Source organism: Falco punctatus, assembly GCF_963210335.1.
Source record: "Falco punctatus genome assembly, chromosome: 1".
NCBI classification, from domain to species: domain Eukaryota; kingdom Metazoa; phylum Chordata; class Aves; order Falconiformes; family Falconidae; genus Falco; species Falco punctatus.
Genome location: NC_137580.1, coordinates 104,102,587 through 104,129,212, shown reverse-complemented (window position 1 = coordinate 104,129,212; position 26,626 = coordinate 104,102,587). Strand labels below are relative to the sequence as shown.

At 43.7% G+C, this 26,626-nt stretch overlaps 1 protein-coding gene across 3 annotated transcripts in view; it reads left to right on the top strand.

Annotated features, from left to right (window-relative positions):
• Positions 1-26,626, top strand: part of SPNS2 (SPNS lysolipid transporter 2, sphingosine-1-phosphate) — a 143,172-nt gene that overhangs the window by 89,983 nt on the left and 26,563 nt on the right. For all 3 annotated transcript variants that reach the window (XR_013923671.1, XM_080364992.1, XM_080364991.1), the window contains exons 6-10: positions 2,470-2,612; positions 3,791-3,943; positions 5,591-5,780; positions 12,646-12,711; positions 20,215-20,313. Coding sequence is in view for 2 of the 3 variants with exons in the window: in XM_080364992.1 (XP_080221118.1) it covers positions 2,470-2,612; positions 3,791-3,943; positions 5,591-5,780; positions 12,646-12,711; positions 20,215-20,313 (651 nt within the window). In the remaining variant the exon portion in view is untranslated. The remainder of the gene's footprint in view (positions 1-2,469; positions 2,613-3,790; positions 3,944-5,590; positions 5,781-12,645; positions 12,712-20,214; positions 20,314-26,626) is intronic.

Sequence of the window (26,626 nt, the reverse complement as noted above, 5' to 3'; positions counted from 1 at the left end):
CATTCTTTAAGCAGATGGGAAAGGTATGTGGGTTTGGCTCATTGTACTTGGCTTCTTCCCTGCCTGGGAGCAAGGATTTTCCGATCGCTTTATTATCAGTCAACCATGATTTCTTGATGGGGATGGGAAGATGAGGCATTGGCCTTAAATCAACTCTACAGTCTTTCAGTACCCTGCTGTCAAGAAACTCCGAGAATGGCTTCCTGCTTTGAGGAAAAAACACTTTGTTCCAGTTTCCGCTTGTTTTTCTGCCCTGAGACAGTCGGTTTCCTTCTATTTTAACCTCTTGGGAGCTTGATAAATGTGTTGAAAAGATAATACACTCCAATCACATACACACAAACGGATCCTGCAGACAAAGATGTCTTGAAAGAGCGCAGAGGAAGCGGCCCAGCAGAACTGTTCTCTGACCTTTGGCGGTCTGGGTGGCATGAGCCCCCGTGAGGTGCATTCTCTGGCTCTGGCACTACATGAAGACAATGAATCTCATGAAGCTCAGGCCAACACCATTTATAACAGCAGGTGATGAAATACATGGGTTCCCATCTCAAGCAAATGTGCCCTTCTGGAACACAAGCCGTTCCCTCCCTGCCCAGCAAGGGTAAGCCAAGCCAGGAAAATCACCGTGAATGGTTTGTCTGCAGCCAGGAGAGTGGAGAGTAGTTTCCAACTGTGAACCTGAAATGAAAGGTTGAATAGCCTGCAGCTTTACATCGAGAGGATGGCTACCTCATTCAGTAGCAGAAATACTTTAAAGGGTAAAATTAACTTTTGAGCAGAGGCCAGCACAAGGAATAAGAAACCCCAAAGTCCCTCCTCCTGGTCACTGGGCTTTAATGAGGGTGATACACTGGGGCACTCTTGTGTTTCTGTCTGTAAACCCCAAATGATTAATCTGTGCAAAGAAACCCTCGCTAGCGTCTTTCTCTTCAGATGAAGTCTCCATAGTTATCATGAGAAATCCAGACTGTCTTCAAGCCTGTACCCCTTATGGGGTCATAATTTCCACTATAAATGACACATTGATGCATGATTCCCTGACTGTGCAAAATTGTGGGGACTCTGACAAGCTGCACACTTCTATGATGGTTGGTATGGACAGCATTGCTTAGTTTTTATGGTCAAACAGCACATGGTGAATACTTCCAGACATCAGTGTAAAGCAGCCTCTGTCCCTGTGTCAGTTATTATGCTCTTGTGAGATGTGAAAGATTCCCCTAGGTGATGCTTCCCTCTATGATCTCCTGTGGTCTCCAGATCCAGGAGAGGTCAGCAATAAACTGTACTTCAGGGGGCTGAAGAAGACAGAAGGGCACACTGGCAAGCGGCAGCTTTGTCTCTGGCCGTGGCAGTAATATCATTGTTTCATTGGAGCATTACTGGGTCTCGGTGGATATTGTCCCATTGGGGCATTAAGCCTTTAGATGAAAATCAAAGAGGCTTTAAATGATATGGCCCTGGAAAAGCCCAGCATTTCCATTTATTTTGCCAGTGCTGTGTCTTGTGTTCAACTGTAGTAAAGATACTGTATCAGGCTTCATTTATCCCTGGATGAGGGATTTTCCTGAATTCCCAGTTCTGAAATATTTTTGTCTCCCCTTGCCTAGAAGAATTCCGGGTTTGTCAGCTTTGGGCATGAAACACTGCTGTATGTGTAAAGGCCATTCTCAGATTATTATTGGAAGCGTGTTTTTTTTGGAACAGGAATTTATTTTTAAAATAGCATGCATAGAAGTGATGATAGTTCAGTGAAAATCTATGTTCCTGTTTTCCTAATGGAGCTATTTACCATTCTGATGATGTTGGAATGTCAGTGTGGAAACAAGACTCATGTTTGAAGCTTGCAAAACAATGTGGGATCGCTGTATTTTTCTCTAGTCATTGGGAGAAAGGGTTGGAAACTCGGAAACCTAACCCTTCAATGTGTCATTTTCCTATCTTCCAGCCTGAATTTTCAGTGTCTGCTGTACACTGAGGTCATCGGAGGAAGCCGCCTGAAAATGGGAAGCCATTTGGGTTAGCTGGAAGAGGGATGCCTGTCAAGCAAGGGTTTTCAAGCCAGCATACTACCTACATCCAGAAATCTTTTACCTAGCCTCATTGCCTTTAAAAGCCTTCTGCACTCTCCCACAAACTAGTTGCTCTCTCAGTCCAGCTGGGAGTAGGGTTCCAAAGAGTTAAACAGCACTGAAGAATTGTGTTTAGATGAATCTTGGTACTTTAATAACACAAAGAAATGGGCTGCCTTAATCAGAATATTCTCAGAGCTGCTTGCTTCCAGAGTGAGATAAGAGGTCCAGGGAATGACAGGGAGGAAGGAAGTGAGCAGATGCCTCAGTGTGCTTACGGATTCTGGCTAGCTGTAAAGAATCAAGTCACTGAAACGAAACTAATATAATCTGCTTCTTACTGACTAGTCATAGCAAACCCTCCTGACTTCTGTGCTAATTCCCTGTTCCTTTCTTGCAGGTATCTCCGCTCCTGGGAATGATAACAGGGACACTCATCTTGATATTTGTACCTGCTGCTAAAAGAGGACATGTTGAACAACTTGGGGGACAGCTGAAGGCTCGGACCTCATGGCTAAGAGACATGAAAGCGCTGATTAGAAAGTAAGAGCACTAGTAAAAGGCGTGCCTTGCCTCTAACGCTTAATTGGAACATCCAGTGGCCTGTACTTCTTACAGCTGTGAGACTGGAAGGTGACAACACGCAGGGAGTTGCAGGAAGTTCAGTCTGTGGACCCAGGGAAAAAAATCACGGTTATGTTTTCATGAGGCATCGACTGTAGTGACAACGATAGATTCCAGTTTTTGCTCTAACCTTTCCAAGATTGGGATCTAAGAGAGCGTCTGCTTTGTTTGGCTCATACTTCAGACAAATCAAGGCTTTTGAAGTGTAGAAATTGCTGTGTTCCTGTACTAATTGTTGTGCCACTGTTGTTCAGACGCTTAGATCCTTTTTCTTCCTTGAAAGAGCTAATGTGCTGAGGGGAAAAAGAGAGTTAAATGCCAGAGCAATTTAAGAGGAGAAGATACACAAAAGCTTGCGCTACATGACAAGTTTAAATATATATATTTATACAGCCACATGTGACTGCATGCATGAGCACTGAATGTGCTTGGGTGCTTGTATATGTGCATAAAAGATCGCATGCTTGTGAGTGTTGAAGCAGCTGTACTTGCTTCCAGAAAACTCGCCTGTGAATATGCAAATACTTGCACTGGTGAATTCAGTCTTACATTGGAATTTTGATGGAAAACATGTGGTGTCCTTCATTTTTAGAGCTGCCAGCTAGAATGCCTTCCTGGTATTGTCATCCAGTCTCAAAGGACTATGAAAAGTGATGATGGTTAATATATCAATATTTATGTATTACTTATTTTGGTAGTTTATCCAAGTAGTAATCTCATGGTGGCATAAATGGGGAGGGAGAAGTGAAACTAGTCATCCAGATAAACAGGTGATATTACAGTGAAAGCCCTGTGGTTCACACATGTTGTCTTAGTGACTAAGTACTGAATGTCTTCTGAAACAGTCCCACAAAAAAATGGTCTCTCTGAAGGGTTAAGTACATTATTATCAGTGGAGCATCACTAATGAAGAAATGTTCTGTGCTGCTTATTCTCTATTGCTTTGTACCTTGTCTTTTCTCTGCCCGTTGGCAAAGGTGGTTCGTATGGGAGAATACTGTGTTGTCACCAAAGCACAGGCTGCTGTCCTGGGGCTCCTGCTTTTTCACTTTTTCCACTGAACCTTCCCTTGGTTTTGCCTCTTGCCGTCTCCACAGCCGCAGCTACGTGTTCTCGTCGTTGGCCACCTCAGCTGTCTCCTTTGCCACAGGGGCGCTTGGCATGTGGATCCCTCTCTACCTTCACAGAGCACAGGTCGTGCAGAAGACAGCGGAGACCTGCAGCTCGCAGCCCTGCAGCACCAAAGATAGGTGAGCTTCATACTCCACTGCTTTAAAGAGGGGGATAAGGGGGTGAGGGCTGTACCAGAGGAAACAGGCAAGTCCCACAGAGTCAAGTTACTAGAATGTCTGTAATTTCCTCTAGGTCTTTGCAACAATGATAGGAAATGCTGGGATTGTAAACTAGGTTTTATTTCTCTTCTTCATTGCATGAAGTCAAACCAAGGCAGAAGCAATGACCTCAGCTCTGTCTTAGTTCTCAGGCCGTTAGTGCAGAAGTAGAAAAAATACTTTTGTCTTCGCCTTAGAGGATGTTTGGAGAGCTGAGAATCTGGTTTCTTAAGACCCATACTTACCTGTGATAGCAGCAGAATGAGCTGGCAGGTTGGGCAGCCACGGTGGTGGCTATATTTCAGAGGTGGCTGTAATTCAGAGGCTGGACTGGTTCCCCTAAAGGCTGCAGGGACTAACCCTGCAGGCTTTTGTTTCTGTGTGGGGAAGGACTTCAGTGTGTCAGCGTGTTTCATTGCTCCGTGTACTATTGTGTAGGCTGATCTTTGCTGAAGAATGGTGCAGATCTGGGACACTTTGGTCTGGAATGCTTGATGTTATACAGTGGTTGGGTTTTTCCAGTCCCAGTTATATAATGTCACGTGCAGCACATAAACTATGAAAAGTAATTCATTGTTCTGTGCTTTACGGTGATGGCACAAACCAGAAAATGCTAAAAAAGCATTTATCCAGGTGAATAAAAGATACAAAAAACTGCCTTTTGTCAGCTCTTTCGCTTTTTAGCTTGTGAGGGAAAAATGGTATTAGTAAAACCTTCTTGCTCTAGCTGACACAGTCTCATCTCAAGTAAACTACTTAGTAGTTTGAAGTACCATCAACTAGAGTGTCCAGCGGGCAGTCTCAGTCTGTTCTGCAAAAATGCAGCGAGCAGAAAATACAGCTGCAGTCTGACTGCCCATCTGCTGTTTACAAAGAGAAGTTTTCCACTCCTTGACGACACCTATATTTTGAGCTGCCCTGGAGCTGCTGTTAATGGAGTTGCCAAAGATTCTGACTGTAATCCAAGTCCTGCACGTACAGTAGGGAGAATCCTTGACAGCTCCTGGCTCGTTAAATTTAAATTAACACATTTCAAATGTATAACCTAACAGCAAAAGAAGGCTTCTTTGAAGTCGTCTGAAGGGAGTTAGAAAGTCAAAGTATGTTGAAAGTCTCTGACATTTAAAATTTTGGTCGTTTCCTTTCCCTTAAGGTTCCTAGTGCCTGCTCTGTCCATGATTTCCCCTTATGTGATCGATGTACAGGTTATTACTTAGTTTTGTGCATACATAATTAGCTGTACAATGCACTTTATAGGAAGCTCAGTCCCACGCAAAGAAGCAGTGTGAGCCCTTTGCACCTCTTTGCATGTTGATCAATGCCTGTGAACAAGGCTGAATTTCATATGCTGTGTTTTTCTTAATCACAGGGGAAGAGTGCTAAAATCACAAGCACTCAGCAGGGAAGCTCATTTATTTTATTCTAAATTTGCAAAGCCAATGTGCTTTCCATTAGTCAGTTTGCCCTAATAATTTGTTCAAAGACCATGCCTATTTTTGGGATAAACTCAAACAAAACCCCTGTCTCTTTTTTTTTCTTTTTCCTTTTTTTTTTTTTTTTTAATAGCTTGATCTTCGGAGCAATCACATGCTTTACTGGTTTCCTGGGTGTAATCACAGGGGCAGGGGCAACCAAATGGTGCCGGTTAAAAACCCAGCGAGCTGATCCTCTTGTCTGTGCTGTTGGCATGCTAGGATCAGCCATCTTCATCTGTCTGATCTTCGTCGCTGCCAAGAGCAGCATTGTGGGAGCCTATGTAAGTATAATCCTTTGCATATGCCAGTCTCACTCTTGCTTTTTCTACCAAACTCCTTAGAAGACTGTGTGCATTGTTCCCTGCAGGAAGCCTGAGATGTTGGTCTCCTTTTTCCCCTTCTGACTGTCCTTCATTTTGCCCCTTGGCATTTTGGCACTATCTAGATATGCCTGGAGGGAAAAGGGTATCTCGACTGCTTATCCCTGCCTACAAACTGTCATCAGAATTCAGAGCTGGAAATTTAGTGTGTGCACAGAAACCCACATTGCCCTGCCTTTGGGTTGGTCTATCTATACCTCTATCCATACCTTGATTGCTCTTGCCCAACATTTGGAAAACTGGCCGCTTCCCTTGCAATAAGGTAGCTGCAGTGGTGGTACCAAATTATAAGTACAATGTAATCTGCCTGCAGGCATGCTTTTGGCTACCTGTAAGTGCCATTAATTTCCATAACTAGGTAGCTTGCTGCAGACCAATATTAATTACCATGTAATTTCAGTTTGTTGTTATCTGTATTACTGTAGCACCTGAAAGTTCTAGTCATAGCCCAGGAACCCACAATACTTGATGTTGCACAAATGCAGATTGCAATATGGCCCCTCCCTGAGTGTTTATAATCGAAGTACATAAAAAGACATCAGCTAGATCCAGGCAAATAGACTGAAGGGAAAAGGAAAAAACTCAAATGTAATAATCCAGCCTCAGGCTAGAGTCTTGTTTTCAGCAGTGAGTAGAAATCCAGTATATTGAAGAGGTCCCGGGTTCCCTTTCGGGGTAATAGCGAGAAACCTGGGACCTGGGAGAAGTTGTTGAATACATGAGATGGTTGGGGTAGTGGGATAATTTCTGAAAGGCCACCCTTAGCTTCCACACAGCAGTGCACACTCCACCCAGCAAGGAGAATTCATTTACAATTAACCAACCAACTAATCTATGTGGTTCCTTGTTTCTTTATATTTCTGGCACTAGCCAAGCCAGGGTTATTTTCTGGATATATATCTATATCCAGATACATATCTGCTATTGTTATGGGGGAATATGAGAAGAAAGAGTGAACATTTAAAAACATTAAGACAGAACCAAGAATGCCTACTCTGGCTATTTAGAAAGTGTCAGAAGGAGATTCAGTCCTCTGGTTTGTGGCATGGTTGAGAACTAACCTTTGATTCAGAAAAATGATCGCCTCAGACAACCTGTAAGAGTGTGTTACCAGTTGGCAAAGCATTGACCTCCTCTCATTATCAGCCATCCCCGAGTGAAGAGATCTGTCGCATCCCTGTACCTGCCATTCCCCTCCACCCCTCTGTGCAGCCAGACCTGTGATTTTCTCCTTTCTCAGACCTGATGACAGACGTGTTCATTCGGGGTGTTTAGTCTCTTTATGCAGAAGTGCCTGCCTTTCTAAGCTGGAAATACTGTTTCAAAAATTCTGCAACAAAAGGTGGTTATTGGTCTCATTTGAATATTTTTTTTAAATAGCCATATGACTATTTTGCATTGTGTGAATATATAAATATAGATGGTATTATTTAACCAAACTTAGAAACAATTTATTTTATTATGCATGAGCAGTAAATCTAATAAAGAGTCAATGATTTGCAAAGGAAGTTATATCTGCATGCGGAGGGGTATGAGGAATATAAGCCTGTTTGCTGATGCTGTTGGGCCAAAGCACACATCTGTTGTGGGTAGCAGTGCCTCTCCAGAGCCCTAAATATGCGCTCCCTCCTGCTGGGGACCTGATGCATGGGAAGCAGATTAAGAGTCCAGTTAATGTGCCGCCTGGGGAATCAGAGATCTGAACACTCTATAGATTCTACATGTGACAGCGGGCAAGCTATTTAACTTTGTTTTGTCGCTGCAAAAATGAGAATTCGTAACTTACAAAGGGTCCGGGTAGCTTAGACCATTAATGTTTGTAAATGACCTGGAGTTAGATGATCTGTGGCCAAGCCATCCGCTACAAATTAATATAAACACACATGGCATATAAATAAATAAAAACAGTGGCACACCTGTTATTGTTTAGTGTTACAGGTGCTAACCCAACTGAGAGAACAGGTCCGTGGTCTGTGTTGGAGCTACCAGTGTCTCCTAACACAAGGTATTATCACAGTGGTGCTGTATGTCAGTTGTATTGACTTTTTCAAGGCAAGTTTCCAACACGAGCCCTTCTTTTTCCGTGCCATTCAATGCTACTGCAATCTTACAGATTTCCAGGGTGTTTACTTCCCTTGTATTTCACTAGGAGACCTGTCTTGCAAGGTTGCATGATGTAGCAGTTTTTCATTACTCTCTGTTTTAAGTCTCATTGGTTCAAAATGAAGATTGTCCTCTGACTCTGGACTGGGAACACCTAGATACAGTGCTAGGACAGCATGACAGACGGTGTTACCTTCCTTATCTCAAAATCCATGATAACAGCTTGTTCTGGAAAGAGTACAGTAAAATTTATGGGTTGGTTTTCTCATCTCTGATAGCTTCCTTGATAGCCATGTCCTGGCTTTCATCCTGAAACAGCATCCTTGAGTTCTGTATGACTGTGAAAGGCAAGAGCAGTGGTCTGGTCTGTTCCCCAGTATGGTGGTATTTGCAGACCTTCTGTACCCTGACTGTCCTTAGACTTCTGTCATTGATCACACCATGCTAAAATTGAAGTGTTACTGGGTTTGGACCCCTCATTGGCTCAGAGCCTTAAAGTTATCACTTCCAGGTGTTTAGATGTGTCCCCACAAGACTGTGTTCTCTTGCACTGAGCTGTGGTAGCCACCGGACCACCATCTCCCTCCTTGCTCTAGTTAACAGTCAGGAGTTTTTAATGTCAGCTGATACTGGTATCAGCTTAAATGAAGTGTTCAGCACTCCAGCAAGAATCAGCAGAGCCCTTGCTTTCTAATTTATTGGTTTGGGAGAGGGGGTTGGTTTGTTTTTTTAAAAGCCCTGCATACCCATTAGAATGATCACCTTGTCCCTTACAGGCTGTCAACTGTCTGCTCTCCTCCTCTCCTGAACATACATACTTTTTCTCCCCTGCTTAGTCCTGTCTTGCAGGTGGTTTTGATCCCTGAGGGCAGCTGCTATTCCAGTTCTGTAGCAGCCACTCCTACTTGGAGCAGGTAGGCAGTCTTCTTTTTTCCATCCAGTCTTTTCGTACTAATCCAGTAAATTATTGGCAGTGGTAGAAATGGCTGGAAGGGTGGAATAAAACAGCATTCTATATCACTTAGCCACCCAGGCACTTGTATTTCTATCTTTTACTGTCTTGCTTGGCTGTATAGTCCAATCAGTTCTGTCTGTTTCATTGCAGCATATAGATTTGTGTGTTGTATTCCAGCTCCTTAAAACAGCAATTTACAGATCTGTAGGTCCCACTTTTTCTGAAACACATACTCTTTGAAATGTTTGGTTTCAAACCTCTCTTTTGAAACCCATTAGCTGTATGGATCATTGTATCATACTATTCAGACATTCCAACTGCAGATTTTGCACTAGTTTAAATCTCCAAATGACTGGAGAGAGGTGCTTTGCTTTGCCTTCCTTTTTACACTCTTCCAAGTTCCTGTTTTACTTCCATTTCAACATCAATTTCAATTCCTCAAAGAGATTTTATGGTCTTGCAGAAGCAAAAAAAATCTCAGGGTAAAATCTTGCCATAGAGCTTTTACAGCATCTCAGTCTCAGCTCCAGGGACTTTCTGTTGACATGGTGTTGGTGACTTACCTGCTTCTGAGGCACTGATACTGCCCTGCACAAATTCAAGGGTGCACGTGGGTGTCTTACCCACCGTTTTGGGGGAAATACAGATAATGAAGATCTAGACAGATATGTACTTTGCAAACAGCCATGGAAGGAGTTCATAACCTGCTTAGATCTTGCTGTGAAAGCTGCTGGTGTGACCACTCTGAAACCTACTTTATTATTTTTGGGAATCAGAATTTGCTAACTGATCACATAAGCAGAAAGACTTGAGGGGGATGCAGCTTCTGTCAGCTCATCAGAGATGAGCAACTGGACAGCAAATCGAGGTGGTGAGATATTATACAACACAGCTGGATTCGGAAGAAGATATATCTGTAAAGCTGTAATCTCAGTGTAAAATGAGGCTTCAAAAAGTGTGTGAGGAGTCAAAACTGTGACCATTTCAGGAGCTATTGATCTCTTCTGGAGGCTGCCCTATTTGCAGTAAGCGTCCCTAGAGTCTCTCCCCAGCAAAAATGCCACATATCCTCATATGCCCTTTGCAGTGGATGAACTCATTTTTATAAATCCCCATTAGCAGCTGAAGGACGGACTTTTTTTTAATGTCAGTATCTTTTGTCCTACTTTTTGATCTTCCTCTTGTTCTTTTTTTCCTTTTACCAGTATCCACATATGAAATATGTGTTTTCATGGAAACATGTTGGGTGAAATACACATTCAACAGTTCAAACCTGGTGCATTCTGAAGTTTGTAGCGTTTCAGTGATTTATGTATAGGACTTGTGCTGAATTCCTGCAGAAGGGGGCAAGCTTTACTTGCTGCGTGTAACGATTTGTATGTGTGGTACGTGTATGTAATTTGTGTTAGCTTAAGGCAAGCAGTTGCCTGTTTGCAATGCTGTATGAACAGGCAGGGCATGTCGATGCCTCATTCAGAAGTGTGATTACATCTTTCCCAAGCTTGATTTAATCTATCTAGCCACAGAACCCCAGCAACAGCAGCTGCAAAGCTGTAGTAGGACAGATTTCAGAGCAGGTCCTGAGAGCCCACCCGGGGCTCCGGGATGCTCTTGCTACACGACACGTGGCTTCAACTCCTGTCAGCCCCTGGATTCATCAGATCTGTGTTTCTTAGCTTGGCAGTTGTCATTTCCAGTGAGAGCCAAGTTCAAGGCAGGCAGACCAGTGGACAGTGGGAAAATGGGAAGAGGAGATTCCTAGCTGGCCAGCTGGGCCATAATGACTGGCTCAGACACCATCACAGAGGAAGCAGATCCAGTCACAAAAAGAGGGGATAGGGAGGGGGAACGTGTGGGAAACAAAGACAATTTTAGAAACAAATAGAGGAAGCTTTCTCTGTAGGTCAATGCGTAAGACTTGCTAAATAAAGCTAACTGTTCCTGGCAGGGACATGATGGTCAGAGGGGTTTCGGCAGTCTCAACCGGTGTGTGGGAAAGATGGTTGCGGTGGTCACGTCATGCCATGGCTGCCGATCCTGTAGTTCCTTCTCCCCAAATTGCACATGTGCAAGCAAGGAGGACGGGGCAGTGGCCGTGGCTGTCAGCCCGTCAGAGCTCACAAGAACACCACAAAACGACATCCGTCTGCATGTTTTCTCGGCGCAAAGCATACGGTGCCTTTCTTGCTGGCTTTGTTTCGTTAATGAGTTGTAGCCTATTCAACATAACAAAAACTGAACATAAGGCAATTAAAAAGGGAATCTTCAATTACCAGAATCCCAGTCTCCGTAGCTGTTATCCCCAACTACCAACAGGAATTCCAGCAGTAATGTTTTCTCTCTAGAGGCCACAAAAAGAAATGGGTTAGCTGAGCCAAAAGCAGCCTTTGGGGGGAGATATTAAAGGAGTTTTGCTTGCCTTCTTACTGGGGAGAAATGGGGGAGCTGATTTTTACAAGTCTGGTTATTTAACTAGCATATGTGTTCTGCTCTTCATAATACACAAAGGAAGAGGGAAATGTGTGTGTGGAAGGTTCTCTGTCTTTTTTTCATCCCGTCGAACCTACCTTTCTTCACTAAATCGTTAACATACAGTATAAAAGCAAAAGGTTCATGATTGAAATAAGAGTAAAAAGCTTTTTGGTGGAGGCAGTGTTCCTCCAGGAGCCGTGTCACCTTTGCTCCATCGGATTCAGTTTGGTGAACATGTAACGATAAGGCTGGGTTAAATTCGTTTCTCTTCTTGATCATTTCCAGTTCTTTAACTGCTATAACTGTTTGTAAAACCATTGAGTGAACTGCACCAGAGAACTGATTTGGGTTAAAAATAAGCAAAACAAGACCTTCCCCTACTTCCCCCCCGAAAAAATTCTTTGCCCCTTCTCAGTGTCCTGCTCTGAATCCCTGCTTGGCCCTGTTGCACCAGCGTGGCTGAGAAGGCAGTATGAGATGGGAGTGAGTGAGGAGGGAGTGCCAGAGGTGGAAAGGATATGTGGTGGCTGTTCATACCGCACCACCACAAAAAGAAGCTCTCATCCCACTACATCCACAAGGCTTTTAATGTATCTTGCTGACCGTATCCACAGAGTCAAGAGTTGTGTTTCACCGTAAGACACTGATGTTGCAAAACCCATACTCTGAGTCTGTCTTGACTGCACACAGATATTACCAGTGCGTAACGCTTGAGTTGGATAGTGCCTGGACCTATGTCCCCTTGAGAAAGGACAGCAATATGCTACTGGGGGAGGAAGGGATCTTGCACATAGTGGGTTGAGAACCTCGGCTGGCTTGCTACAGAGCTTAACACATAATTTAATTCCTAGTGATGAAAATTACTCTGTTTCGGGGAGTTGTGGCCGCCGTGCCTTTTCTAACTGGCTTTTTGGAACAGAATGATGTGAGCATGGAAGCCCAAGGATGTCTCTTCATGCTGGCTTCTCATGTTCATCTGTAATCAAATGTGTCAACCTTTTATTTAGCTGTTCTGTAGATCATAAACAGTTTACACTAACGAAGTTGCAGGCCAACCCTCTAGAGCTCTGATGAAAGTTTATAGTTCTCTAATATTCAGGATAAACTACAACAGTAACAAGGAGTGTATTGTGTACGTTTGAGACAAATAAGCAACAAAGGAAAGTTTGTGACAGGTTATTTTTCCTTTGAATGTCAAGTGAATAAATCTCCTTTTTGTGTGTTTTGTTACAACAGATTTGCATTTTTATCGGAGAAACTCTTCTGTTTTCAAACTGGGCTATCACAGCAGACATACTAATGGTGAGTGTACTATGGAACAGAATCTTTCTCTTCTGGTGGCCAGAGCAGTTTGACAGCTTGCAAGAACAACGTGACGTTCACAATTTCTTCCAAATGCCTAGCCCCTACTTTAGACTATTTATTTTTTTCACTTGTTGAAAAGGAAAGTGGCAGAGAGAGAGAAAGAAAAAAGATTCTTCTTGTCCTTTGTCCTGAGCACCACGGAGACTAAGTGTCCAGAAAGGACACTATTGCTGAACTCAGATAGTTTCCCCAAATTTTAAGTATTTGCGCAAAACCCCACATGCAAAGAAATCAGCCAGTGTTTCCTAATAGTCAGCACATGAGTGGATTTTGTTATCAATAACTCAGCTTTGTTCTGCAATAGGAAATCCTTCCCTCCCTCCCTCTTCTGACCACAAAGGCAGCCATCTACCTCTCTCTTTGGCTTAACTCCAGCAAACCTACCATTCAACACATGCACAATAGAAAACCACCTCTGGGAGAGGAGAGAGGAAAAGAAAGTATAAAGAATTTTTGGACTATGTCCACTTTGTCCAAGAGGAAACTGTCAGGAACTTTTCACCTCATGTCCTTCATTTTCCATTCTTTCTCCACCATACAGCTTTTTAAGTCTTTCAAATCAGCAAGCTGACCTCAGCGTACATTTTCATGTGAAATAGTCTAGACGTTTGTTAGAGCACCTTGCCTGTTTTGTAGATGCTTCCATCGGAGACGTACAGAGCCTATCAAACATAATGTATGTTGAAATCCCATTGTTAAAGAGGTGTTGCTTATTGTATGAAAAAGAAAGAAACTAAAGGCACAGACACAGACCCATTACAGGACTTGCCCGAGGTCTTTTGGCAGCTTGTTGATAGAACTGAAAATATAATCAGTCTGGCATCAATAGAAAACTCCTCCCTTGACTTGTATTTGTTGCTTATGCAAACATCAACGAGAAAACAATCTGGCTCAGTATTCCTAGATGTAAAGATAATGGTGTTGATATATTGATTCAGCAAAGAACTTCAAGCTTCTGCTTAAGTTCTGTTTATGATTTAAGTTCGAAGTTGTGTTTATATTTTAAGGTAGCTCTGTAGTTGCTGTAACTTTCAATCTTTAACTCATTTGTGCGGAGAACGCTTTGGGAGGTGGGGTGGGATGGTTAATTCCACTTCTCTCAGATGTGAGTAAAGCACAGAGAAACAAAGGTTATCAGTGTACTTCAACAGCATTAGATAGATCTTAATTACCGAGGTTTGTTCCTCCTACCAGTTTAGCTTCAGTGCGATAGAGCTCTGCATGGGCTGAACGGGTGGTTGCTCTGTACCTGCCTGGGTTCTGCAGCTGGTGCCGAGTTCAAGGCTGCTGTGGCCTTTCATGAAGTGGTATCTCAACACTTAGACAGATGTGCCACCTGCAGACAGTTGTGTTGAGGAAGAAATTGTGGTACGATATTTCTCGTTGCTCGTTACTGTCTCCTGCCAGAGCTTTCTGTTGCATCCTGCCTTTTTGGCTAGGATGTTCCCAGGAGACCTCCCAGCTCTCAATCCGGTCAGAATTAGCTGATGGGTTTAAATAGCAGATCTTTCATGGCCTCACTAGCGTTGGATGAAGCAGGTAAGGGCTTGGCCACGGAGAACGCCTGCAGTCCTCCAGCAGTGACTCCCAAAGAGCAGCTGAGGTCCCCTCTGCTGCCCACATAGCACTGGAGGGAGGGTACCTGTCGGATGTGTTCAAGGTCCTCCAGAAACCCTGTGCCAGAGGGAGAGCCGAAACTTGACCTACGTTGTCTCAGGCTAACCCCAACAGATGTTTTTCAACCAACTACCCCGTTATATCAAGCGTACGAAATTAAAACATTGCCCTGTTTTAATTATTGAGATTTTTTGTGTCGATTTCAATGTGACTTCAGTATCCTGTAGCTTCGTCATAGCTTTTATAGCGTTTGCCACCTGTCTTACCAGCATGCTATAGTCAGCTGCAGTTTGTAGGGATGCATTTGTGGTTTTTTATGTTGCTTTAGTGTAAAAGAACTCCGTAAGAAATTATTTGAAATAATTAGAAATAATTTCTTGGTTCCAGTTTTCAAAACATGGGAAAGAAACTAAAACCATGTTGAAAATTGGGGTTTGGTAATTGATGCCAGCTCTTGAGTTAGCCGTTCTCTTGTCTGTTTAGAAAAATGAACTGTCATATATAATGCCCAGCTTCATGCATTATCAGCATGGGTAGACCTGTAAAAGTGCTATAAATAAACATCCACTTAGATCAACGCAAGCGTGTAAACAGATGGTCTGGAGTGTGCTCGTGTTATGCAAGGGGTTTGGAAAGGATGTGTAGTCAGGCAATAGGTGAGAGCCAGGGCTATAACCGTGTTTGACAGGCAGCTTTGTCAGATGTCGTAGCCAGAGAAAGGTGTGGATATGGTGTAGTGAGATGCACTTCAGATGTTTGGCAAATTAATTTCTACTGATTATTATTTATTTGGTGTAATCGGAAGTATGCCTTTTCTTGCCTGAGGCTGCTAAGGAGTTTAAAAGCATTATTATCATATTAAGTTTACGCTGAATACGTAGCACTTTCATCATATACATAAATATTATCCTGTTTTCATGGATAAAAAGCTTGCCATAGTGGCTGAACACTGTTCCCACTGATCTCATTATGCCAGAAATGAGGCTTTTTGGAGACTGCATCCCAAATGATGTATCATAGCTCTCCCAAGTTTTACAGATCTCATGACAGCTTAAGAACCCCATCGGGCAAGTTGGTAAGCATCTTCAGAGGCTTTGCAAGTTTAATTTCCTTGGCAAAACAAGGATGTTTGCTTATTATCGCCGCGTTTAATTGCTGGCTCTTCGTAGCTTTGTGCTTCCATTCATCTACTGTTCTTGCCAGTGTAACAGTCGGCGTGCCGTTCCTCAAATTGTCTGCAGTAAAAGGTGCTGAGTGCTAGGTTTGATAAACTGTCGGCACTGCAGAATGTACTGCACTGCCTGAGATTTTAAAAGGCTGATATTTGTTCCAAATGCAAATTTGTACAAAACAGGCCTTATTCTCCTGAGCACAACTCTCCATATCTCCTCCCAGGCACATGCTCAGATGGTGCTTAGGGAAGGGGGAGGATGTTTCTTATGGAGCATGCTAATTATGAAACAGATTTTATCAGCCATCTTTGCAAATTGGCCTCAAAATTACCAGCACCCCAAAGTAGCATTAAAACTGCCTTGTAACAGCAATAATAATGAGCTTCAGTGCAGCAGGCAAGTGTGTAACATTCTGAGACATGCCGAGTGCTTGGGACTTTGTGGAGTTTGGTCCTAATAGTGGGATTTTTCCTCTATAGCATGTCTCAAAAATAAAGATGATGGACAGAGGCTTGGTGGCATTTCTGTGTAACAGCCAGTAGGCAATTTAAAGGGCCTCAGCTATTGTGATAACAATCTCTGCAGGTCTTTGCTGAGAAAAGCCATCTTCCAGTTTATGCAAAGTCCTGACACCCATGCAAAAAAAAATGCTCTGCATATTTTTTTTTCTTTTAAAACATTAGTTCTTTTTAAGTGGTCAGGAGCTGCCATGGAGGAGCTGCTTTAATGTCATGCTGTAGAGTCAAAGTCTTCCTTTAGGCTTGAAACAGGTATAGACTGGTCTTCAGCTGTGCTATAGGCATGGAGGAACGTCGCTTTTGTTCTGATTACCTTCCAGATAAGTAAAACCCAATTATTTATGTAGCGTAAGATACTGTCCTTGTTTTACAGCCAAAGATAAATCGCACATCCAGCTCTCATTGTTGCTGCTCTCAGTGTGCCTCCACACATTGGTAAGCTGAGTGCTGTGGTTTAGATTTCAAGGCAGGGTGAGGAGTGCCCTGGAGGAAGGTAGACAGCCCACCTCAAAGCTTGGGCGCAGCTCTGACCAAGCTGGGAAGGATGGGCCATGGGGCATCTCAGCAGTTCCGTGGGCCGAGGGTTGCAGATGGATGTGTACTGCTCTCTGTTGAGCTGTAATTTGGAGACCAGGTCAGCCTCCTTTCACGTCGTTGAAAAGTATATTTTTTGGACAGCATCTGCCTAGTTTGAGGGAAGGGTCTCTCTCAGGCTGGTGTCTCTGCGTCACAGCCTTTGCCTTTTCTGAACAGCAGTTACAACAGGGACACCTGGACTGTTTCCAGGCTGTCATGGCTAGCATGGGCTTAGCATGTGTCGTCTTTGCCTCTGGTGCTGAAAGAGGCCAGCATGCATTGTCCTGCAGAGTACTGTTTGGCCCAGAATGGACAGCAAAGTGTTTTGGAGAGTAGAGTTTTCTGTCAAAGATCAGACATAACCACCAGAACTTACCTCTCTGGTGCGTGGCCTTTTACTGGGAGAAGGGTGATCTCTCCTTGGCTTTCCTGGTTGACTTATTTCAGACCGACTCATTCTGCTGGTTTCATTACAGGAAGGGGATGTCAGCAGTAAACCACGGCCTTTCTGAACCTCTATTTAAAGAGCAGAGGTTTGCCAAAGCTGCTTGGTCAGCCTCCCTGCCCATCCTCTGTGCTGCCTGCCTCTGAACCTGGAGTCAGAGATGAGCCAGGGCAATCCCACCGACATCCGCCTTGGCTGCTGTGGCTTTCCCACCTCCAGTTTCTGTGGGATGTTCAAACCAGGCCATGTATGGTTTGAATTTAGGCCTATTTTAGTATCAAAATGCCCATTTAGAGCTCTAATTTACTGCTGTCTTCCTAGAACAGTAGATGTTTCCTACCAACTGCTTCCTCTCCATCAGAATAAAATGCTTTTTAAGTAGGGATAGGGTGGAGTATTGTTTTGTGTTTTAGAAATGCTGGTTTAAGCTTTTTTTTTTCCTTTCAAATACCTTTTTAGAGGAGGAGGAAAATTCTCACGTTCGTTTGCTTGCTACATCTAGGGGGGTTGGTTTTAGGCAGGAGAGATGTTTCTCACTTGAATTCCAGACTAAATTTACTGCGTTCTAGCACTTTATAGTGTCAAACCATATCGATGGTTTCAACCATCAATAACTTTAGCTAGGCACACTGAAAACTCGCTGGGAATTGTATTGCTACTCACAAAGCTATATGTATGCATAATACAGATATACATGCAAACATGTCTAATATATGTGTGAGTGCGTATTCATGTGTATAAGTGTGTGTATATATATATATGCACACACGCATATGATGCAGGTATCCTTCAGATTTCTTTCTCCAGTTAGTTCCACTTCACTGGCATTCCCTGAAAATGTAAGTTTTTAACAAATTTGCCATTTCCTTTGTCATTTTGCTAAGAAAATTGATAGAATATAGAGCCGGGCAGGCTTTCTTCTGCAGATTTATTAACGTAAATTTATAGAAAGAAAAATATTTTAATCTTAAGTTTAAAATGCAGTGTTTCACGGGTATACAACTCTGGACTCTTGAATTATGTAGAATTTCACTTTATCTTCTCAGATGGCCTTTCTGAAACAGCTCTTGCAGAATGCTTCTCCATTGCACCTGTGCCAGCTGGGGCCAGGTGGGAAGTAGAACAATAACTCATCTATTATTTTTTTCTTTTTTTTCTGTCCAATTTATCCAGGTTGCACCCATTACCCTGCATCTTTGGGGAATGGTAATTAATTGTGTGGCTGTCCTATGGTTGCACAGTGTGACCTTCAGTACGTTTCTGTGTCTCTAATAAAGTCTAGACCTTATTTTCCTCTTGGGATTTCTGTGAGCCCTCAAGTCTGTTTTGAGCTCCTGGATGCAAAAGGAGGACAGTGACTAACATCTGCACTCAGGTGGCTGCTGTGGATCTAATCATCTTTTGCTCTCCTGTTGCACAACAGGAGTTTAACAGGGTACCCATTTAATAGGTGGCATCAAAGTGCATTAGCAGTGTGCATTTGCAGCTTTGTCAAACCAGTATTGAAAGAACTGGCAGGTCATTCTGAAAACACATGGTAAAACCCTAAGGAAAAGCATTTAATCCAATTTTACCCATCATTCATAATTGTCTCTGCTTGGACTGAGATGATTGTTCCAAAAAGGCATCAGTTCTTATCTAGTGTGGATTTTCTCAACGCTGTTCCTTTTCTTTCCCGTTTTTTTATGACTAACCCTTTCCATGGCAGGCAGGGCAACTCCCCTTCCCTCAGATGAAGTGTTAAAGCACTGAAACCAGCGCTTCAGATCCTGTGCCCTGAGATACGTATGTCACTGTTGAGCAGTGAGCCCTCCCTTACCTCAGTCAGCTAAGGTAGATTGATCTCTCTGTGTCTTTAGCTGGGGATATGCCAGTCCTGAAATGTCACATTTCATTAATAAATGACTTCAGGAAAGGAATGCAAGAACAAGTTCGGTCCGGGAAGGCATGTCATCTAAAGAAAGGCCAAAGGCAGCTCGTCAGAGAGAAAGTGGATCATACTCTACAAACAGCTGAACAAGAGAGTTGTTTCTGGCAGGGTAGATTGCTTTTCAGAGCAACAGAAAAAGGCAGAGCAAGACTCAGTGCTTAGAGATGGAAACAAAGCTCACTTGGATTTAGAGACCTATTGAATTCTTCATTATGTACAGCCCTTAAATCAAGAGAGGATCAATTTATAAACCAGGACACGTGGACTTGATGGAGATGTCCTTAGCCAGCTTCTTTCACAAGTTTTATGCAGGAGACAATTATTTTTTTCTGCTCCTAAATGTGTGTTGTAAAATTAAGGTCATTCCACAGGACAGGGGTTTGCTCTTTTTCCTTTTTTAATCTTTCATCCTCTTCCATGGTTAGGGCTCTTGTTTTCTGTGAGTTCTGGCTCCTTAATGGGGAAGTAATTTGTGTTTCCACTGATCCTGTGTAGTCAGACTGATTCTGCACAACCTTGTTGAGGGTGTCATGTCCTGTTAAAGTGGAGACCAAACTATATTGTCTTTGCTATGGAAAATTTTTCCAAATGTGTCTATGTCACTATTCACAAGCGGAATCACAATTTCTGGAGAAAAATATAGAGTGGCTAGAGATGGAGTGGGAGGGTAGGATGTGTGACCTTTCATACTGATGTCAGTTGCTTATGGGTTAGGAAACAAAATCATATCTTTATTATGGAAATAACACAATATCCCAGGTAACAGCAGAGTCCTTGTTTGGAAGGCTGGTGGGGCTGAGCCAGTTCTGTGTTGCAGGCAGCCTTGAGCTTTGCTCTCCCCATCAGCCAAGCGATGTACAGGCTGAGGAGCAATAGCAAAGTGTCTCGTGGGTAAAGCTGGGAGTCAAACTCATGCATTCAGTGCTGCTGAGAGGAGTGCGGACCAGCAAGAGCTTCCTTCCCTCAACACCTGCCCTCAGGAGTACTAGAAAGCCAGGAGGGGTGGCTGAGCATCCCAGTTTGAGCCACCCATGGACTGGACAGTGGCTGTCTGCCACCAGTATTGGGGGGAGCAAGTTTACTTTGTCCTGACCTGGGTATAAAGTGGGCAGTACAAGACAGTTGGACAGGTTCTTCAGTTTCCTTATATTTTTTTTTTCTTTTTCCCCTTCCTCTTTGCAGTACGTGGTCATTCCAACACGCCGTGCAACCGCAGTGGCCTTGCAGAGTTTCACTTCACACCTCCTGGGAGATGCTGGCAGTCCTTATCTGATCGGATTTGTAAGTGCACACAGCAGGTTTTGGCAGGGTTGCTGTGCCCATGTTTGTTTTTGTTTACTAACTGCTTATCTAAAATGCCGAGTTACACCATGCTAGGGAAGGAAAGCCTGTATTTATCAGCAGAATGGGAGGCAGTGCAGCGCAGTGCAGCGTTTTACGTGCGTATGTTATCGGTGGGCCACAATTCAAACCTGGAAGGACTGCTTGGGCATGAGGAGCGAGCTTGTAAATCTTTTTAGCCTAGGGCATTCGTAAAACTTAAGACAGCTATGTAAAGGGAGAGCGGTTGCTTCTGTGATGTGGATGTAGGTCCATTAGAAATTAAATTGGAACAGAGTCACGTGTATGTGTGTTTAACTCTTAATCTGGTCTCATAAACCAAATACCTGTCTATGGGCAGCAACATGCAGGTGTTCTGACCTGCTGATCTGTTGAACCTGTTTTGTATGATCAGAAACAACGGTGTAAAATCCGTGGCAGGATGGGTGTGTATGTTTTGGGATTTTTATTAGTATTCCTTTTTGATGTGTATGCTTTGGATTTGTATTAGTAGTAGTCCTTTCTATTACTGCTGCAGTTGTTTGTTGGCCTTGGTCTGACCAGAGATCTCCCTTGTTATGCCACCACTATCCTAGTGCAGAGCGAAACAAAAGACCCTGCTCCAAAAGCTGGTGATCAGAGAACATTCATGGTTGAAAATGTAAGCCCTGAGAAATTTAATGAGGAAAAGAAATCTAGATATACCGGGGTAATTTCTTCCTCTTGGATCCTTCTGTGGAGTTTGATGCGTTGCGTTTTGGAGAACGCAGACGATCATTTATATAAGGTAGTAGCTTCCACGTGAAGCCCTCGGCGGTGCTGCTCATGTGTTGAAGGCGCTGTGGTTTTCCAGTGATGTAACTGGGATCTTCACTAGTCCCGTCACCTGAGAGACAGAACTTTGATGTGCTCTTCTAGCTCGCTGCTGCTGTGTGACACAGCTGCTTCTGGGTGCTGTGGAGTGGAATTTTTTGGTTTTTAAACTGTCATTTCTCATCTGTTCATCCCATAGACACTGGTGTGTGTATCTATAGGTATTTACGTATATATATTTAATTTTGTGTATATGTATTTAAATGCATATCAATAATTCCTCTTGAATGACAGCTCCCCAAAATTATGTAGTTGCTCTGTAGCCCTCTGAAGCATACATAAAGAGACAGATACAGATAAGGCTGAACGGATCAAAGAAACAAGAAATGTCACAAGAGAATAAATACGTACACTTCAGCTTACTGTTTATTTATTTCAATGTTCTGGGCACCCAGAGAGAAATTATTTTATTTTAGAAATTATTTGAAAGTGGCAAGAACAAAGGAATCACTGGAAGAGACTGCCTTGTGCAGGGCGGGCAGCATGGGGAATGTCAAGAGGAGAATGGAATAAGCAGGCCAGCGTGCCGTGAAGGCAGGCGGCTGCAATGAGAGGCAGCGTCTGAGATGCAGGCGAAGCCGTCTCAGGTGACTCTGCTGCATGTTCATTCTTTTTCTTATGTAAGAGGGATGTCCCGGAGGAATGGCAAGGACCTTAAGTGATGGCAATTAATCTTGAAAGTTGCCTAGGGCTCTTTAGTGTCACAGATTAAAAAAAAAAAAAAAAAAAAAAGGACTTTGGTTGTAGGAAATAATGTGCTGTGCCCTTCTGGTATTCAGAGATGAAGCAAGTTGTGAGTTACTTAAGGATGCCTGCCTGAAATATGCTTAACCCCAGTTTAACAGCTGCCTTAGGCTTTCTTTAGACTGGGAAATATTAATTATAATTTTGAATTACTCTTTTCTAATGCTGTACTTGTTGGGCAGTTCTCATTTGGGAGGAGACTGCTCAAGTACAAGGTTCTGTGGCAGGAGAGCAGGAGTGGAGCACTCATGTCACAGAAGCCACCAGCATCCATTTCTGTAGCCTCTGGCCTGGCTTACGCTACAGTGACTGAAAGGTCAACTGCAGCTTTCACATAACACAGAAAAAGAAATCCTATTTAAAGTGAAAGGCCAAACAGCCAACTTCTCCACCAGAGCTAAGAGAAGCAATCATCTCCATCGTTAAAAACTGCAGGTGATTGTCATTGGAATCATCCAGCTGCGGTGCAGAATGGAGACCTTCACGCAGGATTGCAACCTCGCTTGGGCAGGTTACAAAAGTGGCTTGGATTATGGTGAGGATTTTCAAGGCAGTCTGTTCAGGGAAATCTGGGAACCCAATTCCCATAGCGCTTCTGGGAATCCCCAGCCTGAGGATGGCAAATCACGCTGCTGTTACTCCCGAGTTACTACAAAGCGGACCAAGAGCAGGGTGTAGGTCTTGAAAGAGGGAAGCAGAAGGCTGGATAAATCAAATGAACTGCAGTAACAGGCGTGCTCAGAATCGGTGAAACTCTGCCTCCGGATCGCTCAGGGTTCATCTGAGATCCTGAAGATCAGCCATTTCTTCTGGCTGCTTACAAAATCCTCCTGCAGCTCCCTCACTAAATGAGCAGTGTTTTGATCAAATATGGCTGGAATCTTACATAGTTCTGATGAGTTCATAGTGAGATTCCCTCTAGCAATGCTCCTAATAAAGAATCAGATACCCATGTCCTTGTAGGACCGAGCTGTGACAGGCAACTGTCAGCCTTTGCTGGATACCAATAAATGTAATACTGGTCTTACAATCCTCACGTGGCACATAGAAGGTACTGGAGAGCTGTAGCCTCACGAGTGCAGTTGCTCCCTTGCTCTGTGGTGTGCCATAAGCGAAGGTCAGACAGATTTTTCTGTAATCTCCCCCACTTTCAAATCTCACAATGCAAGTGCTTCCAGTCACCCAAAGCACCAAATATGTTAGTGTTTAAAAGCTAGGTTGAAGGAGGCAGGTGTGTATTGTTATTTTTCACATCTCTTTTATCGGTAACTTTTATTGGGGGAAAAAAGCTTAAGACTGACTTACAAAGAAGTTATGCAAATGCAGGTTTAGGGTGGCAGCTGTAATTTGCATCATGTTTTACTACCTGCCAAGGACTGAGATCAATTACTGTAAGTCAGTGCTGTCTATTCATTCACAAATAAAAACAGGCATCGCTGCAATATTTCAGAAGCTGAGGCAGATTTTATTCCTAGGTAACAATAACTTTATCAGGACCTTTGTGATAACCTGCAGAGTTTAAATAATTCCTGTTTAACAACTTGGAGTGTAACTCTGTGCTTTATTCTTGAGGTAGTCAGTGAGAAATTTCACCTGTGCAGTGCGTTACACCTCTTTTTTTAGTAGTGCTTTTCCATTTTTGAAAGGTCCCACTACGCAGACACGGTTGCTGAAGCACAGAAAAGTTAAGAGCAATACCCCAAATCCCACCACTCCTGTTGAGTATCAGATAAAGGTCTTCTAACTGCCTCTCCTGTGCCCTCATACCTAGGCAGCATTTCAGACTTGGAAGAGCTTAGTGGAGGTGGCAGCAGAATGGAAAATACAGTTAACTCTTCTCAGGCTGCATCATAGCTCCAGCTCTTTGTATCATTAATTCTGGTTACATCTTTGTTGCCCTGTAAAATTAAGTAATTGTAAGAAGTGCCGGTGATTCTGTGTTTATCTGTGCACATGCATGCGTGAACCTGCCTTCCCTACTCAGGGTTTACGTTATTCCTTCACACAAACAGCCGTCTCCCTCCATTCACGGACATACTCTTGCTTCAGGAGAAAGGAATACACACAAGTGGTTTTTTTTTCTTTTGAGGCTTGCCTTGGTACTTTTTCTTTCCTTCCTCCAAGTCTGTCACTTGCTTCCTATCTGAGCACAGCAGCGCTTTCCTCTTCCCTCCTTGCCTTGCTTCTAGTGCTGGTTGTGATGAGAAATGGGCACTGACCGCAGCCTTTGCTCTCTCTCTCTGTGCCAGGGGAATTGCTGTTGTGGGCACACGCTGTCCTTGCGTCTAATTCCTGTTACTTTCCTGCTTTATTAAATACTTCCTCATCCGTCAGGTCTAGGGATTGAAACCTGTCTGTATCTGCTTGCCACCTGGCAACAGCAACATGTGAGGCTCGTGTTTTGAAGGGCCAGAGATCAGCTCTCCTCCACCAGCACCTTTTGAGAGGCTAAAAACTCCTCCCTGTACTCCGCTGGTAGGGGTCCCACCTGTCCTGACGTCCTTGGCTGCTGCTTCAGCTTTACCCAAAGGACACAACCTGCAGCCACGCCGGCCGAGCAGCATCAGGACTGGTCTGGCCGTGGTCTGGCAGCTGGGTGGTGTGAGAGAGGGCATCCCGGATCGTGCATCCATGTGCCGAGGGCCGTGCCGAAGCTCTCCCCATCTCTCCATCTCCAGTAACACAAAGGGCAGCCTTCCCCGAGCTGCTGGGGCTCTGACAGCTGCCCCTCGGCAGCTGAACACCGTGCCGGTTGCGGTGCCCAGGCATGCTGGCTCACCCCCGCCATCACCAGCGTCGGAACAGGGTCTTCCCTTTGACAGTCTCTGCTCGAAAATGAGGTCTCGGTGGGAGCGACCTTGTCATTAATTGTAAGCAAATCTGAGCTGTTCTGTTTTGAAGGGGGGTTGTGCCATTCCTAGTAGGACCTGGAAGGATTTTAAGAATAAGCCTTTCGCTTGTCACCCTTCACTTCTCTCCCTTCCCCACCTTCCTTATGTGACCAGGTTGATAAACTAGATCTCATCAGCTACTTAAACAGCAAGAACGCTAATGACCTTCCTTTAGCAAGCAGTTAGCAGAACAGTGTTAATTATCTCTGGTGCAGAGTATCAGGGAAGGCAGATCAGCATTTGATGAGGGGCAGCTCAAGAGAAACCGTAGTAAATGCAGCAATTAAGATACTTCTTTAATTAAAGTTGTAACTGGAGGTGTAGCTTTCACAGCCTTGTCCCGGTTGGAGACAGCCTTTTTGTTGATTTGGTTTCCAAGGTGTTTACTCATCCAAGTAAATACATCTGTATAGGAGGTAGTTCTATATGTAAAGACTTGCCTGTCTGAGGAAGCGGAATTCATGTGTTACAGTTGAAAATTTGTATTTTGTGGTTTTAAATGCTATGGCTACTTCAGAGTAAATCTGTGCTTGTGCTTACTCTGGAATAACACTTTTTCCAGTTTAGTTTGCTAGACCAGAACGGGCCACAAATCCGCTGCCGTCTGACTTAGAAGCAGGGCAGTGGAATAAAGCGGATCGTTGCGACGCGGTGCTGCAGTCTGGGTGTTTTGTCCCTGTCTGACCTGTGCAGCCGTTCCTCAGATGTGGCCTGTTACGTGCTCGCTGGTGATGACAGTGTCCCTTCTGCCAAAGCAGGGTGCGAGATGAACTGGAGTTCAAAATGGCAAGCACATCCTGTAACAAAAACATGCAAATTGTTCTCCTAGCATCACTCTCTGTTTCACGGACTATCAGGAGATATTCCACTGCTGTTGTGGGATTAAGGATGGAACAGAGGTCTCTGTCTTGTTGCCTTTTGCAGCATGTTACATGTTCTAACATTTATAGTATATGTAAGAGTGTATAGGCAGCGTCTTCCATCACCTGATGGAGATGAAATGTGATACACAGTTAATTTTTTAATTGTTCTTTCTTTACCAAGTGCCAGCTGGTAAAGATATCAGCTTGACTGATGTGCTGTAGCCCTGACAGTATCACTCCTGCTGTAGAGTTTCCCCCCCCATCATGCTTGCAGATGACCCAGGTTGTGGTGAGTAAAACGGGACTCACCCTTGGAGTCCAACATCTGATGTACGTGTGTCAGGGAAATACTGTGAGGAAGGGAGCCCCCGGCCCCTCATCCTTATTAATGGTTTCTTCAAGCAGTAACTTCAAGTTGAGGATTTCTCTGGTCCTGGCTGAGCTGAGTAAGTAAAAGCCTTTTCCATAGTGCATGGAAAGGCCAATCTTTGACGTGGCTGTCAGCTGCAAAAAAAGGGGAGAATTAAGCACCTGGAGACCAATCCACATAGGATTTATCTCCTCATTGCAATGAGCTAACAAGCTTCCAATTTCTGATGACTCAGCAACAGGCAAGATTTAAATCTGCCCTAAAAAACCAAATTACTTCCCATACATAAAATGCTCTTTGCCAAGGGTTCCCAGCCTGTTCTGGTTTTTTGCCAGAGCTGCTGTGCACCTGTTATTTCCTGTGACTTTGATTAGAACTGCAGGTTCTCAGTATTTTTGATAAATGGACGTTTAAAGTATGTAAAAGTATCTCATTAAGGAAAGGCCAGAAATCCAGGGCTGATTGTTGTTTCACTCAAGTATTTCAAGCTCTGTCCCATCTGCTCTGTCACTCGTGGGCACTAAAAACCTCAT